Source organism: Homalodisca vitripennis, chromosome 1, assembly GCF_021130785.1.
Source record: "Homalodisca vitripennis isolate AUS2020 chromosome 1, UT_GWSS_2.1, whole genome shotgun sequence".
Lineage (NCBI taxonomy): Eukaryota > Metazoa > Arthropoda > Insecta > Hemiptera > Cicadellidae > Homalodisca > Homalodisca vitripennis.
The window spans coordinates 112842141-112859706 of record NC_060207.1 but is presented as its reverse complement, the minus strand read 5'-3'; the positions used below and the strand labels follow the sequence as shown (position 1 = coordinate 112859706).

Below are 17566 nucleotides of genomic sequence, written 5' to 3'. Positions count from 1 at the left end.
ATTCAGTAAGAAACTAAAGTTCTGACTATTTACAAACAGTTAAATTCACATTTATAATAACATTTGCTTCAGTATTTGTCGGCAAGATTTGTAGAAAACTTAGTAAGACATCACTAAGACTCACAACAACAAACAACATGAAACACTACAAAGCAAACTGACAGTACCGACGATCAGCCGCGGCGCCTACGATCAGCTGTCTAGACTCGCTTGTAGTACGACGAAAAATATATGTATTTCATTACTAAAACGTGACCCAGGGATCTCAAAACCAACAAATATGAACTTAGACAACCAATGAACATAATCAAAATGTTTGAATCCAAAAATAAGATGACTGAGCTAAATAATACAATTAAATAACACGACCCGAGCTATACTCGGGCGCCGGTAGCAGGCGCTGCCGACGCGGCCCGACCTATACTCGGGCTCAGGGTACAAAGTGTTAATAACCCACTCTCATTTTATTAGATATCAACATCATTTGTATATATTGAAACTGTTTGAAGAAGAAGAATGTTTAGCAAGCATAATTGAAAATGTCTTAAGAAATCACAATGGTATTCATTAGTATGGCACTAAGTATCATTCTCTCCATCTACAATAAAATTATTATTTGCAATTATTAGTTTCTGTCAGATAATATACAAAAATCTGTGTTGTAAGCCTCTCAACAAGCGATTATTTTGATGAACAGTTAATTCCTTGATCAATAAGGAAGTTAGATGCACATCATAAGTGTAGGAAACTTGGATTTAACCCATTAGCCACTCAATATTCTTGCACCTAATTTTGTACAAATCCAATTAAATATGCAAAAAATGCAAGGCATTGGATTCTCACAAGGACTCTCACAAAACATTAAATTTTATTGTTATTTGGTTGACTGAACCATTGTTTTTTAGCTAATGAAACAGGTTATAATATACTGTAATTTATAAGCACTAAACTATATAAGATTTTTTTAATTTAGAAAATAATTTTTAATTTATTTTTTTTTTGTAAATATTTTAACCCTTTTAATCCCAGCCATTTTTCCATGGACTTGCCAGAAAGCCCATGGCGATAAGGGACCGTAGTGCAGAATTGAGGGAAAATATATCTAGTTTTCTTATTTTTGAAGATAATTTTTAGGTTTTTGTTTTAAATTGTTCACAAATAAGTGTACTCTTAGATGTAATAGTTAAAAAGTACTTTTACAGAATGATTTGTTTTTTTAGCGTATTTATACATAAAAAAATTTTTATTATTTTTTTATTTTTTATAGTTTGGACATACATAAAGGGTAGAAAAAAAAAATTGTAGCCCCTGAAAAATGAAGCAATTTTGTTGTACACATATTTCTTACTACACACACAAAATTTGAAGAACTTTCCTTGATAAATGCAGGAGATATATCTAATTAATTGTATTGCTGCATAAGCACTTCTTCATATATTTCCACATACACGTCAGTAGAAGTATACAGATATGTATACTTGTTTTTGAACTTTTGAAATAATAACAATTGTAAAATAACACAAACTAATTGTAATGGTTTGTAAGACTAAAACTTGTTTAATTTTTCAAAAAAGTAAAAGAAATAATATTTACAATATATACATTTTATATAAACAACTCAATTCATTGTCTTCAAAAATAGCACATTCACCACTAATAATAGGGCACTTTGGGATTATACCGACCATACCAGTATGAAGAACACAAAAATATAAATTTATAGAAACAAACATGATAGAACGAAAAAACAACTCTTTAATTACAAAATTACAAACTTACAAGCATTTCCAGGCATTGTGATCGGTATTGTTGTCGCTGTTATCTTATCTTTCTCGAGAATCCCGATTACGACAGGCCATGCGGCATCACATGATTTGCACGGTACATAATTGCCTTTCCATTACAATTCAATTTATATTTCTGATCAGATCCTCTAGAATTTGATATTTTACTGATAGGTACTATCTCGAGAGATGTTTTTCTTTCGTTGACATCAGCGCGAAGGCATGGCACTCGCATTTTGGGTGGCGGAGTGTGATCAAGAATAAAAACAAGTTTTGAGTGTTTTTTCAATAAAGAGTTTAGTTTTAGTTTGATCATGTTTGTTTTTATTGAATTTTTGTGTTTGGAGAAATGTAGAGGTAAAACACGGAAGTACAACAAAGCGACGCACCAGCTGAACGGGCGGCGAGACTCTGCAATCACGTTATCTACTAGACCGCTCGACTTTGACCTCTGTCTGAGGATGGGGAGGGGTTTGCGATAAGACAATTCCTGTTTTATATTGACGAAATATTGTTCTACGCTAATCTAGTAATCAGTAGAAGCAAAATGTCAAATAACGATTCATGTCTGGGTGTGGTCGGTATAATCCCAAAGTACCAATAATAGTGTTTATCAAAGTGTTTTCACTCACTGGTAACTTTTCTCTACGACGTTTACTCATGTTTTTTACTAATAATACAATAAATCACACGAAAAACAACCGCTTTCAATCACGCAAACTAATTGAGGTTTTAAGTCAGCATACAACAACAATGCAACTGAAGTCGTCTGACAGCTGTCATCGACAAATAAACTACGCTCAACGACGACGAAATACGATGCCAATTGGAAGGTTTATTGATTTTGCATGTAGCCCGTTTCTTCACCGACTACTATACCGAAACTGATGGCATTTGGACATATTATCAGCCAGCTACATTAAATTCTCGAGACGTCCGGTATATCGGACGTTGGGCATTTTAGCTAGACCACCTCTGTCCGATATATCGGACGCCGGGGCTAAAAGGGTTAAGCAAGAAATTGCTTTCAATACAAAATACAGAAATAATCTATGATATTTAGTGTAGTTTTATAGGAAATTTAATTATTTAAGTGGAAATGTTATTTCATTTATTTATCCCATTTTTTTCAATTTTACAAAGATTTTTGTAAAATACAACATTTATGAATAAGAATAAGAATACGTTTATTGTCATAGAGCTTATACGAGCATCGACACAAGTCATGTATAAAATATAAAAATTAGCATAAGTCCAGACAAGGAAAATTTGGTACCCAAAACATGAAGTTGCCAAAACAGTCACGCCACAATTTAAATTATTTTAAAATATAAATAAATAAATAACAAATTAAAACAGGTATGTAACAAATAAACAAATAACAACAACAAGTAAAACACAGCCTCAGAAATTACAACAACAGAATTATATAACATTGATAAATTTTCTAATATAGTTTATATTAATAAAAAACCATAACATTAACATTTAAAATCTAATCATTAAACTAAATAGGTTATGTCTAGAAACTAACAGTTCCACAGTCAAAAAATTCTTTCACTGAATAAAATGGATTGACTAAAAGCCAGGAATAAAATTTTGCTTTAAATTCATTAAAACTATATTTCAAGATAAGTGGTCTTAAAAATTTGTATACTTTCAAAGCAATAACTGTGTGACTATTAATAGTTTTGTTTAGTCTATAAAATTCTATGGATACATTTTCTCTATTTCTGGTGTTATACATATGTCTGTCACTGTATGTCTTCAGAGGTTCAGGATGTTTGAGTATGTAGAGTACAATATCAAATATATATATATATATATATATATATATATAAGTTAAATATTATTTGAATTTTATTTGCAATAAAAATTGGTTTACAGTGAGCTAATGGTTCACAACGTGCAATAATTCTAATGGCTTTTTTTTGTATAGTAAAAATTTCTGATATCCTACTGCAGTTTCCCCATAGAATAAGGCCATATCTGAGCACTGATTGAAAGAAAGCAAAATATGCCGTTCTGAGGTAATCAGTGTGCACACAACACGTGAGACATCTTAAGAGGTAAACAATCCTGGAGATCTTAGCTGATAGGTGATCAATGTGGGGTCCCCATGTTAAATGATCATCCACACAAACACCCAACAACTTCACATTATCCAACAATTCAATATCAGAATAAATATTGTAATTTACTTGTCTCAGGCTAAAAACTATATGCTGTGTCTTGTTTTCATTCAACAAAAATCCATTGGAGTTAAACCACAATGATGTTTGTTGAATGGATTCCATTGAAATTTGTTTCAATTCATTCAGATCATTACTACTACTTAAAATGGTTGTGTCGTCTGCATATAATATAGTTTTAGAATTGACTGAAAAAGGTAAGTCATTGATAGCTACCAGAAACAAAAGTGGTCCGAGAACAGAGCCTTGAGGAACTCCATACTCAACCAAGAGCTCTCCTGACCACTTTCCCTCGGCATATACTTTCTGTCTACGATTACTTAAGTATGATTCAAAAAAACTAACAACATTCTCACTTAAACCATAATATTTTAATTTCATAAGGATGTCATTGTGATTTACACAATCAAACGCCCTGCTCAAGTCACAGAGAGTGGCCTGAGCAAAGTCTTTGTTTTGAAAAGCATTTAGCACAAATTTAATGAGGCTGTCTATAGCATCAAAGGTGCTTTTTCCTGATCTAAAGCCAAATTGTGACATACTCAAGAAGCCATTACTTTCCAAAAAAATGCTAATTTGATCGTATACCAAAATTTCAAATAATTTTGACAGTATTGGTATAACAGATACTGGGCGGTAACTATTTGGCTCGTTCTTGGGCCCCTTCTTATAAATAGGACAAATACAAGCTATTTTAAGTTTATTTGGGAAAATTCCCTCAAGTAGGCAGAGGTTCAAACAGTATGAAAAAGGTTCGGCTAAAATTGTTATCACCTGTTTTATAAGAAAATTTGACATATCATATATATCACAGCTATTGGAGTTACTCAGACGCTTGACAGCATTTATTATGTCATTGGGAGATATATGTTTCCAAGCAAATGAGAAAGATGGAATGAAATGTTTCCGAACAAGATCTTGAGTGCTCGGAGCATGTTTTGACATATTTATTTTTTGTTTAATATTTTTCACGGAATTTATAAAAAATTCATTAAAGTCATCAGGAGATTCTCCTTACACAAATCCTAGCAAACACACAAAAGGGTTAGTATTATACCTTGATTCACATTCTTTTTCTGGGGTTAATACATATTTATATGTATAATATATGTCTTTTGTTTAGTTTTAATACACAAACTTTATTATTTGAGTACCATCTCGAGACGGCTGACGTGGTACCAAAACGCTGATCACGCTCATATTTTTATTGGGTTAATATATATTTATATGTATAGTACATGTTATATTGTTTAGTTTTAATACATAAACTATATTATTTGAGCCCATACTATTAAAACTACTACTACTATTTAAACAAACATTTAATAATGTATGTTGTCATCACGGTACCGTCTCGTGATCAGTGTGTTGGTACCGCATCGGCCATCATGAGACGGTACCGTGATAAGTGGTTAATGGGTTAACTATAGACCTAATAAATATATTATATACTTAATTATATATCTCTATTAAGGACCAGCTGTATTAAGGGCAGCATTCCTGATTGTCATCCCATAATTGCAATGTTAGCCCTTAAACACTTTTATAATCTTATTTTAAATCATAAAATATTATGGGAGACATCCCATTTTAAAGATAAAATTAATACACATTCAAATATTTTTTAAAATTTGTATTTGTTATTCAGAAAAAATCTTAATGTTTTCGTACTTTATCATTTGAAAATTCTAAAAGTATAAAGTTCATAAAAATTAAAAATCATTTTGATGTGTATTAAACATATCTTAAAATTATACATATCTCATCATTCTACAACAAAAATAAGAGTATAAAAGTGTTTGAAGTTTAACATGGTACTAATGTGGTAAAACTCAAGAATATTTTTCACTAGAGCCGGATCTTAATAGTAGGGGAGCCCGGGATGCTTAATTTGCAGTGACTAAAGCATCATGGGTGCCAATAGGATTGTGAAGATTAAGTCTTAAAACAAAAAATTTATGTTAAGTTTGTTATTTCAGTGTGGAGGAAAGCGTGGACAAATTTTCAAAAATTTAAAAAAAAACATTCACATGGAAATACTTGAGCGCGTCAGACATTCATAATGTATACGCGCTATATCTTTCTGATAACCAAGCGATATTAATCTGACGAGTAATTAGTGGACGGTGGCCATAAAAAGGGATAGAAATAAGAAAAAAAAGTTATTCGAGTGTGTCAGATATTCAGAGGGAATGTTAAGTAAACTCAAAAAAGTATCCTATTTAAATGACTGACGATTTGGACGTGATTGAAAGTAATGGCATATTTGTGAAAATGTAAAAAAAATGCGGTCTTGAAATACTCGAGCGCATCAGATATTTATACAGGCGGTTCAATTCAATGACCTGACCGGTTTAAATGATAATCTGACAATAATGTGGAGAATATTGTTCATCTGACCATTTGAACAAATTTTTTTTTTTCCCACGTTTCTTTTCCACATAATACACATTTCACACTTATATCACTCATTATTGTAATATATATATATAAAACTTATTACATTAAACAATCAAATTAATAAATAAAAACGTTGTACTTCTACAAAAACGCGTTGTTTCGAGGTAACGTATTTTTTTACACCTTTGTGACTTTCCTTATACCATGCTTAAATCGTCAGATTATTGAAATCTACACTGTTCTACATGTACTTAACTTACCTTGTATTTATCTGACGCGCACGAGTTTTTCTGAGGATCGATTATTTTTACTAGTCTGACAGTCTGCCCTCAATGCAGACCCCTATATTAAAGGTTCATATGTGCTAGGGGTACATTACAGGGTATGACATTTCTCTCCCATATAATTTTCTGACGCGCTCTAGTAACGTGAAAAATCCCCACTTGGGCTCCCCTACTATAATGTATAATAGGTGGTGACATTGATCATAACATATTAACAAAAGACCTTTCTTACATGCTGTAGGAGTGGCAGCCTTGGAACACCACATCTATGTGGTGGGTGGCTACAATGGCTCACAGCAGCTCGACACAGTGGAACGTTACGACCCGGAGCAAGACAGGTGGGAGTTTTGCTGTCCTCTGAGCATCGCTCGCAGCGCCCTCAGCCTGGCTGTCATAGACAACAAGGTCTACGCCATTGGTGGGTTTAGTTGCGTCTTGTCTATTAAACTATGAATAGTTTGCAAAACAACTGTTTGAAATCATAGACGAATTTACAAGGATGAAAACAGTAGTGCAGTGTTTATGGATACGTTCGAGATAGTGAAACAAATGGAGTCTGTTGTACAAATTTTTGTATATATCCAAATAATACAAGAGTTATCTATAATAAGTGAGTTGGTCCATCTGTTTCCCAAGACATGTTTCTTTAATTTGAAAAGAATTCTTTGTTCATATTTGTTACAAAACTGAACTTAAGTGGTTGGTGATTTCTCATTTCAGGTTGTACGAAATATTTTAGTTTTATTAGGAGATACCACTGCCTGCTTTATTCTAGATCGCTGTGATTGCTTATTGCCTCAGTCCGCTGAATCCAGATAATTTAAATCCCTTTTTACACAAGTGCTGGAGGAGTCTAATTATGCAACAAAGATGAATGAGCTCTAATACCAATTGTCTTCAATGCACTTGCTGTGATTTTTAAATTAGGAGAGACAAAAAAAATCAGTGCACATTTTTTATTTACAGGTTCCATAACTCTTTACCATAATACCACTGATCAAACAGAACTCAAATCATTAATCCAAAAATAATTAAAAACGTAAATACCATAACAAGTTTCCTATTAGCTGCTGTATAGAATATTTTTAAATTTTGACTCAGAAATAAAATTTCATTTTAAAGAGGGAAAAGAGAATCATCTTATGTTTAAGCCGTCTGGTTGCCTTGATTTTAAAAATAACTTGTGTGCAATTTCATTTGCTGGTTTTTTTATTATCTGTTAAAGCTATATAATACCTTGACCATTATTTTGGAAATTCTATACAAGTTTTGTGGATTTTACCAAAAATTTAGATTTTCCTTGGTTTCTAAGGTTTATTAATTAAATTATAAAAGTATAGTTACATTATAATAATAAATTGATTATAACTATAATTTACAATATCTATTACAATAATTGACTTTAGACAACTGGTATTCTGTAAAGTTCTAGATAGTTTTCAAGATTAATAACACAGCGTTTAATGTAGAATGAATAAGTCATCCCATCCACAAAATGAAATTGGTTATTTAATCCCTTAACAACTAATTATAAAATGAATAAAAATTCTTATTTTTATTGCATATTTTAATTTATTGGTCAGTTATAATGACATAAATAAATCAAAATAATTATTTTTAAGGTAAAAGTGGCAAAATAACATCTTTAAAACTGTTTTTTTTTTTTTAATTTGATAGTCTTTTAAATTAATAAAAATTGATGTACAACACCTTTTCACACATTATATGCATTATTTACACTTAATTGTTTCTGGATGCCGGTTTTGTTAAGTTTAAAAAACCTTGAAACAAAGAACCCCTCATAAACCTACATCACAATCACTGTATTAATAGTACTATTCTTATGGCATGTCGTTATTCAACTAAACTACACATCTAAGCCAATCTGCATGCCACACCATCTAGAAGTGAACTTCGTAATGTTACTTATTTCGCTGTTCTCTCCACTAGTCACAGATGGAACTAAAATTAGTTATTGTTACATGGTAGATTTACTCATCAGCAGCCCTTTTTTAGTCGTATGTCGGTGACAAATAATTCAACAAAAGCCATTAAGGGATTAAAATTTACAAATCCTGCAGGAACTTGTTGCAAACTGTATCATTTCTACAGGGTGAGTCTGGTAAAATATTTTAAGACGTGATTGTAGAGCTAAAAATAAGAAAAAAATTGTTATATAAAGGTAGGTCCGGAAACGCTCCATTACTGAGTAATGGCTGGCTTATGACCTACCTTTATATAACATATTTTTCTTATTTTTAGCTCTACAATCACGTCTTAAAATATTTTACCGTATTTCTGACTCACCCTGTATAATATTTATCAGTTTGAATATGATCAGTTTTAAAGAGTGTTGTAGTCCCACGTTGGCTGTCATTTTGCTCCGAATCGGTGTTTAAAAAATGTTCAAACTTCCAATTCCCACGTCGATGTGTCCTATGCTGTGGAAATTGTATGTAGTGTTGTTGGAAGTATAATGAGTGTTAGTGAAAGTATACGTTATATGTCACTAGGCCTAGGCCTATATTCATCTCAGGTTTTAAATAGATTAAATGATAGTGCAAATTAAATATCACTGTATTGATGGCTCACACTTCTTCGCAGATGGGATAGTCAATCATATTAAAACAAAGCAAATCACTTTGATACGTTAATTTATTTTGATGTGATACAAACAACTAATTGTACTCACTTTGCTTTGTTGTTAATTTATTCACTAAAAACAATATCCCATCGCCCGGTTATAACTTTTAATACACTATTGCACAATTCCGTATTGCCTCACTGCCAGGTGGACCTACACGTCTGACCTCCTCTCTGCTTCAGCTCTCCAAACAGAAGAAACATTCTCGGGCCAAAACCTTGCGTACTGTCTCAAACAATGCTCAACCCCTCTTCCGTTCAAATTAGCGTCTTCACGATTGAATATAATTTAATTCTTTTCTCGTAATTATCGAATTTTATCACGTTCATTGTAATTGATCAATTTAAGTCTTTCTATTTTCTTTAACTATTTTTCTATCGCTTTTTATTTAAATTTTTGCAACATGTGCTTTCTGATGTCATCAATACGCAAGTCATTTTATCCCACAATTGGCTTTTTTGCGTAATTTTATTTGGTACTTTTAGTAAAAACGAACTTTGGTTATGTTTAGCTCAGTTTAATTATTTGAATTTGTTCCCGTATAAGGTTTAACATATTTCTCCATTATTAATTAAATAAATCTCAATTCCAATAACATGTGATTTACTTGCGTCACGGTCATTTGATTCACCGTCTGCTAATTCCCCGCCAATATTTAAATGTCGTAATTTGACCTGTCATAAGTTCAAATGTTACACTTCTTTATAAGACTGCTTTCATTTGCTAATCTGGAAGGATAACCATACAACTCATGTTTCAATAAAACTTCAATGTCTATTCTTCTTTGGATTGCTAGCATATCATTTGAACTGACATTTTACATTTGTGGAAATAATCTTTTTCTTTGTCTTTTTGATTTTCTTAAAGTTCTATTGGTTACATCATTGCATTCATGTTGTTCTTCTAAATCCTGTTGATTTATTTTTCTTTAAATATTATTAGACATAGCAGTTATTGTGCCATTTATAAATAGTACTGTCTCTTGATTTTCTATCAGTTATTTTTTAAATAATGTTATTCCTTAAATACTTCCTTAATGTTAACAAGCCTCTCATTTTTATATTTATAAATAAAAATACATTGTTTTTTACTTACATATTAAACATAAATTTCCACTGACTTTCTATTGTTTCATACAATAACTGCTTAAAAGAAAACACTATTTTTTTGTGGATCAGATTTTGGTGCTGAATTAGGTCATGGTGTGGGAGTTTAATTATTTACCTCACATGGTCATTACGTTCCGGTTTTCAAAGTTAGGTTATGTTAGATGCCCCACGTGGTTGGTCCCATAAGTCAAAGATTCAGTGTTGGTGAGTTAAGTAGAGTTTAGGTTATGTTCAGTGAAGAGTCCAAGTTGTAGTGTTATGTGTAAAAGGGGTTTTTTGTGTGTTGAGTTAATACCTGCAAAAGTAGTCAATTATGTTATGCTTAAAAACATTACTAAACCGCTAAAAGATCCTAAACTAAATGTTTCCTTGATTCAATCATAAGACATGCACATTCACATCATTATAAACCATGTTTTCGTTTCATCATTTAATACACAACAACATTAACAACAGGTGCACAAGGTTGTGAAGCATGTCCGATCCAAAGAATCTATATCCGTGTAACACTGACTTGACTTTAAACCTCTTGTTTCTGGTAAAATCAAAGACAGGTAGTAACACAAATTACGGAGTGTGTTGACAGACACGTTCACCGAGTGGACCGCACTGGTTGGTACATTCTAATAATGTTGATTTACTTCATCCCATGTTTTTAGATAAAATCTTCTATGTGTATGGCTACTACACGGTCATTTCTCTTTTTTAATTAAAAAGTGTTAAACTTTAAAAATGGAGAGAAATTTAAAAAGTGTGCAAATTTGCTACAGTAATATCAATTTTTCAAAAACTATAATGGATGGAGCATATTTTGTAAGGACCTATTCTAAATAACATATTTTCCAAATGTTTTACTTATTTACAAGCCTCTATCTATGACCATTATTGATTTATAGCAGGTTCTTTAACAGCTACTATCACCATATGCCCCTTCCCCCTTCCCACAATGTTGTTGACCACATTGGGAGAGGTAACAATATGGGGTTTCAAAAAAACTATGTGTTGCTTAAAGTGCATACTCAACCCTCTTTAGCTCACAGCTTATAATAGATACCTGGTGCCCCCCCCCCCCCCCCATTAACTTTCTTATGACTAGAGATGGAATAATTTACTTTGGGAAATATTTATATGACCAATTGAGGAATTTTTTATGTATGAAAATTTTTGATCCGCTCTCCCCCCAAATGGGGTATTTTGGGGGGAAGTCAAAATTTTTAATTACGAACACCTAGCAAGTAACAACTCATTTTAAAAGTATTAAAAACAAAAGAATGGCACAAACTAGAGGTCTCTAATGTTACCATATCAAATTTAGTGGTTAATTAAAGTTGGAATTGGTTTATAAACTCCCCATTCCTTGTGACTAATTTTGTGATGAAATTAAATAGTAAAAATCTGGAAATCCACCTCAATTTCACTCAGATGAGTTGCTCAAAATGACTACCATGTACTTCTTGACAAAAATAAAACGCCGGGGTTAAAAACTGCGTCACACGTTATGTAACATATCAGGTGTGATGAGGTAGCAGGCCTCTTCAATTCTTGTCCTTAATTCATCAAATTTCTTAAGTCAAAAATTTTCATACATCAAAAAACTCCTCAATTGGTCATATAAATATCCCCCAAAGTAAATTACATTAGTCCATCTTTATTCATAAGGAAGTTAATAGGAGGGTGTGGGTCTTTTAAGACACCCGGTATTTATTATAAGTATATTAGTTTTATGTAGTAAGTGACATATTTAACTTGTTTATTTAATGTTGTAATATTTGGAAAGGCATTCAGTGAAATATTTAGGGATAGAAATTGAATTGATGTTGTGTAATATTTACTAGTTTATCATTGTTAATTGCTCCATAGGTGGGTATGATGGGAGAAACTTCATTTCTGTTGTGGAGGTGTATGACCCAACAACCAACACATGGACCCAGGGCACTCCCATGCTGACAGGCAGGTCCGGGCATGCGGCGGCTGTCTGCTACCAGCACCAGTGTCTGATCCCTTGTGAGGGACCCTCACACGTCCACGCGCCTGCCACCACAGCAGACACTCCTGTTCGCCCCCACAACTCCCCGTCCTAGCGGCGGGCGCGGGGCCCCCGGCACAAGCACCACCGCGCACACAACTGACCGTGACTGTGATAGAACTTTGTGCATAATTCTTTATAGACTGGTACCAAAATCTGTTGATTTAAGAGCATCTAATTATACAGTTTAAAATAATGAGTAGTTAAAGCTATGAAAGTATTTCTGTGTACAGCACATAACAAACTTAGCACTTAAAATTAGTAATAAAATTTAAATTGTTTAGTAAATATAATAACAATGTGTTCAACTTTCCAAATCTCTCTCTGTAAGTAAAAAGACTACTCTTAGTCCAATCATACTAATTTATGTTTTGTTATTTGTTTGAATTACACATCTTTTAATTAATTATCCTCCTGTTTACAAAGTATAAAAGTTATCTTTTTTATGGCTAAAGTATTTTTACATCAATTAACAAACATGATGTTATTGCTATAACAGTTTTTTCTTAAATCAGTTATAAAACAACTACATAAATACTCTCTTTTATTATAAAATCAAACTCAACTGAAGGAAAAAATTACTGTGCATCAAATAATTTTAAATGAATAACTAAGTTTAAAGGTGTTTTTTTTACCAAAATACATAAAAAAATTGGTAGATTATTTGTAGTTGTGAGATTTGTACACATAACCTACGTTGATTTTTCAGGTTTTTTTATCAATAAATTATTCTTGGAACAAAATATACTATATTAAAATATATCCAGATAAGTTTATGAAATATTGGGATTTGAGAACAAAATTGTTGTTGTTACGAGATTTTTTTTTTCTTTGTATACTTACAGAAAACATTTACTGAATATGACCATTGGTCATGAGAAGTAATTAAATATAATTGATTCACAGTTCTAACAACGTTATTCAACAGCTATTGGTTTGGGGAGGGAATGAAGGAGGGAGGGGCTTCTTTAATGAGTTGGCAGGAGCCTGTAGCAATACTGTGTGTCTTTAATAGCCTTTTTTATATCTAATGCACATATGCCCTAATTCCAATTTCAAATTGATGTAGTTGTGATGTTTACCCGCCGTGGTGACCACTGAAGATGCTCCAGTCAGCAAACTGTTATACTCCCATGTCATGGGCAAGAATGACAAGTATGTTATTTCCTCTACAAGTATGACAGGTGCTGGATATCCACCCTGATGTATATCGTGGATTAAAAAAATAGCCCACCTTATTCTAAAATAATATATTGTAGTATTCTGTTTATAAGTACGTTAAAAAGTCCCCTATCCATACCATTTAAATCAAATCTTATTCTTATATTTATAATACTATTAAACTGTGAAGCACATATTATATTACGAGGGTAATTTTTTAATAAAGAACCGTTTTGTAATGGATCAATGGACATTATTGTATCACAAACTTAATTATAAACATATATTCACTTCTCTACAGTGTCACCATAAACTTTAAAGATTTTTCAAGTTAGGCCACTAACTTTTGGGTCCCATTATCAAAGAACTCTGCTTCCTGACCATTAAACCAGTTAGTAACTACATGAGGCCAAACATTGTCATGAAGCAGAACGACGCCGCTAGAGAGTAAGCCTCGTGAGCGGTTTCACATGCCTAAACTTCAATAACGTTTCAAAGTATCTCTCGGCATTTACTGTCATTCCTTGTGGCAAAAGTTCTATCAAAAGTATGTCTTTCAGGTCCCAAAATACTGTGGCCATGATTTCCTTTTTGATGGTTCTTGCTTGAATTTCCGTAGCTTGTTGGGGAGTTTGGGTGATACCACACACTGGATTGACGTTTAGTCACAATGTGACTTAAGAACTTATCACCACACTTGTGATAGTGCCCAAAAAAGAAAAAATGTGCCATATGCTTGCTTTCTATTCTTCTGTTAACATGTTTGACACCCATGTTGCACACAATTGTTGTGTCAAAGTTTATCAATACCAATATTATAAACTACAGACTTTTAAACTTTTGGAAAGTGTTGATGAAGTTCATCAATAGCAAAGTACCTGTTTTGGGGAATTTCCTCATCAACTTTTAGTGTCTTCATTCATTACAGTAGGCCGTCCAGGTTGTTCTTTATTATGAACATTGTCCTTCCTTCATTAAAAAACCTACACCATTTTCACACAATTTCATCGTTCATTACGCTCTCACTATAAATTTCAGCAGGACAAACTTTTTTTGCATTTAAAACCGAATAATTGAGTGCACTTCACAATCGGGATTAATTATTGACATGGCGACAAACAAAGCAGTATAACCACATAACCAACACCAGCAGACACGTGAAACGTAATGGCTGCTTAGTGGGGGACTGGCCAAGATTGGCTGATCTTGAACGGTTTTCATGTGACAGGATGCACGGGCACAATGCACAATTGATTCTTACTTTAAAAATGACCCTATTAATTAGTTTAAATTTTTATTTTGTTGTTAATTTATGAAGTTATTAAGTTCAATAAGAACTTTAGCTGATTTATGTGAATTTATTGTAGTTTATTTACTACATCAACATTTTGATTATTTATACAACACATCATAAGATCTCTTGTATGCAAATTACAAGATTATTTGTCCACCTGTTATTAATCTTATTCTGGTAATTAATCCATAAAGTACTACAAAAAAGAAAATCTTGTTTACATATTTCAGATGTTATTTTGGAAATCAGATTTTATATGATTATTTTTACAATTATGATCAACGTTGACGGGTAAGGATTTTCTTTCTAGTTTATGGAAGAAATCAAAATCTTTAAAAAATTACATATATTGTTTTAGTATTCAGATACAGCCGTATGCAATACTTTTATATGAATTGTTTACATGTTTTTGACCAGTGCCAAAAATTATTGGGGTATTTTTTTGAGTTTACGTAAATCCTTTATAGATCTATGTAACATGTACAAGTTATAAACATTGTTCAAGATATATCAAGCATTTATTTAAATTGGAATTGCCAATAGATGTATTAAATGTATTATTATTGTTTTCAATTTGTTGAAAACTATTGTTCATAATAAATTATATACTAGTTGAATTTTTATTTCGCATAATAACAAAAAGCATACACAAAATAAAAAAAGCTTAAGGGTGGAGATGTATGAAATATTATTAAAGAAATTAATATTATTCTTATATTTCTATGTATCCTGATAGTGAGAATTCTCAAGCCTTTCTTGGATCTTCAATAAGAGTAAGTCAATAGTGGATTAATTTTAATCAGTATCTCAGGAATTTTTAACATTTATTTTGTTAATTTAATTAAGTTTCAAAGGAATGTGTGCTTTTTTCATTATTGTTTGTAAGTTTACTGTATGTTTTAACTAGAAATTAAATCCATTGTCCTTTGAACTCCATAGCCATAGCTTTGTTGATCTACTTGAATTTTGTTGATCCAAGAAAACTTTGCCCAGAAATGTGAGGAACCCAAACTCTTATTGTCTTGCCGCAGGTTTTTGTTTGCTCTACAATGAGCGATTACTCTCATCTATTACATTATAACCTGGAGCTCAAAGATTTTAAGTGTATTTGTAAGGGTTCACTTTTAAAATTCACAGTTCCTTATTACTTACTTAGTTTAATGTTACATACATTTTCACATCCCTTTAGCAGATACAAATTGTGTCAGCTTAAAATCAAAATCTAGAAATGTTTATTTAAATATATTATTTTTAAATAAGAAATTTTAGTTTTGCTGTAAACAAAATTTTTAATATTGAGTGAATTTTAAACGTTCCATACTTGCTAAATTTTACATTTATCTCACAATTGTGCTTACTTAAGTGAGCATTTTGAAAATAGGTATGACCAATCCTTTGGGTTAGATACGCAAAAGTATGCACAAAGTCAATACTTTAGTTATGTTTAGAATCCATCATTTGTTTTTATTTCTTAAAGTAGATTTTTAGTTATCAGAAGGACAAGTGGTAAACACTTAAACAAATACTTCTCTTCTCAAATAGTTTATCTTTATAAATCGTGTTTTATGCTGTGTGATTTTTGTGTCATTCAGATGACATATAACATATATTTTCAAAACTTATTGAAATCTTAAGTGTTACATTATAACATTTTAAGTTAATATCACATAGAAATAGAATTGAAGGTTATTTTGTTTTTCTAAAAAAAATGTGTTTTGAATGACTTTAATACATTTTCCTGGTTTATAACAATTATTTTGTGATACAAGGCATATTATTTAATGGATTTGTATGACTAACCTATCGTGATAGTTCTGTTTTTTATTTTGTCACCAATAATCAGCGTTATAATGTTACTATAAGATTTATAAATGTTATTTCAAATTTCAGAAATAGGCTTTTTCAATTGTTAAAGAAATGTTTTGCTTTCTACGTTTCATTATTATTCTCGACTAGTATTTACTAATACTATCTACAGCTGTTATTAAATACATTCTGTAGCATTCTGAGGTTTTACATTCCATTTCAACCATAATTGATATTATAAATATGTATATTATGTGGATAGTTGTATATTGTGTTGTAATTGTTTTAGTGTTAAAGGGCTGTAATTTGTATTTTTCAAGATTGTGTATATGTATAATGATAATTTATATTTATAACTGTTTATATATTTATTGTCTAAATTGTTTATCTCATCATTGTTTGTATTTGTACTTAAGATAAATAAGTTATTTTGTCCTATCCTCTCTTATTATTACCTACAAAGTGTCCTCAATCTCTCTCTCAAAATCACCGGGGGGTTTAAATTTGTCATGTTGAAACTCTTCAAACCACGTGGTTACTTTTGTCATATTTTATACATACTCAGTTTTACTGATTATATAAAATGGCCTTAACTAAAATAGAATAAATAAGAACAGCAGTTATAAAATTGGTTTCACACAATTTGCCAAGCAGTAACTTAGAAGTATTTCTGTAAAAAGTAGCTTGCTCTGACTTGATAATCATATAAAATGTTGAACAAAAAGAAGAATGCTTTGTAACTGCCATTGCTGGTTATATCACAGTGTTAGTGCAGTAATTGAAGCATTATTGCTCTGAATTTTTTTACTGTGAACCGAATTGCATACAATTTTGGAATTAGGTTCATCTTACCCTTAACTTCAAAA

At 31.6% G+C, this 17566-nt stretch overlaps 1 protein-coding gene across 1 annotated transcript in view; it reads left to right on the top strand.

Annotated features, from left to right (window-relative positions):
• Nucleotides 1-17138, top strand: part of LOC124369560 (kelch-like ECH-associated protein 1B) — a 65842-nt gene extending 48704 nt beyond the window's left edge. Inside the window, exons 11-12 of the mRNA XM_046827590.1 lie at nucleotides 6902-7078; nucleotides 12274-17138. Of these exons, the coding sequence (XP_046683546.1) occupies nucleotides 6902-7078; nucleotides 12274-12494 (398 nt within the window). The 3' untranslated portion in view covers nucleotides 12495-17138. The remainder of the gene's footprint in view (nucleotides 1-6901; nucleotides 7079-12273) is intronic.
• Nucleotides 17139-17566: the final 428 nt, after the last annotated feature.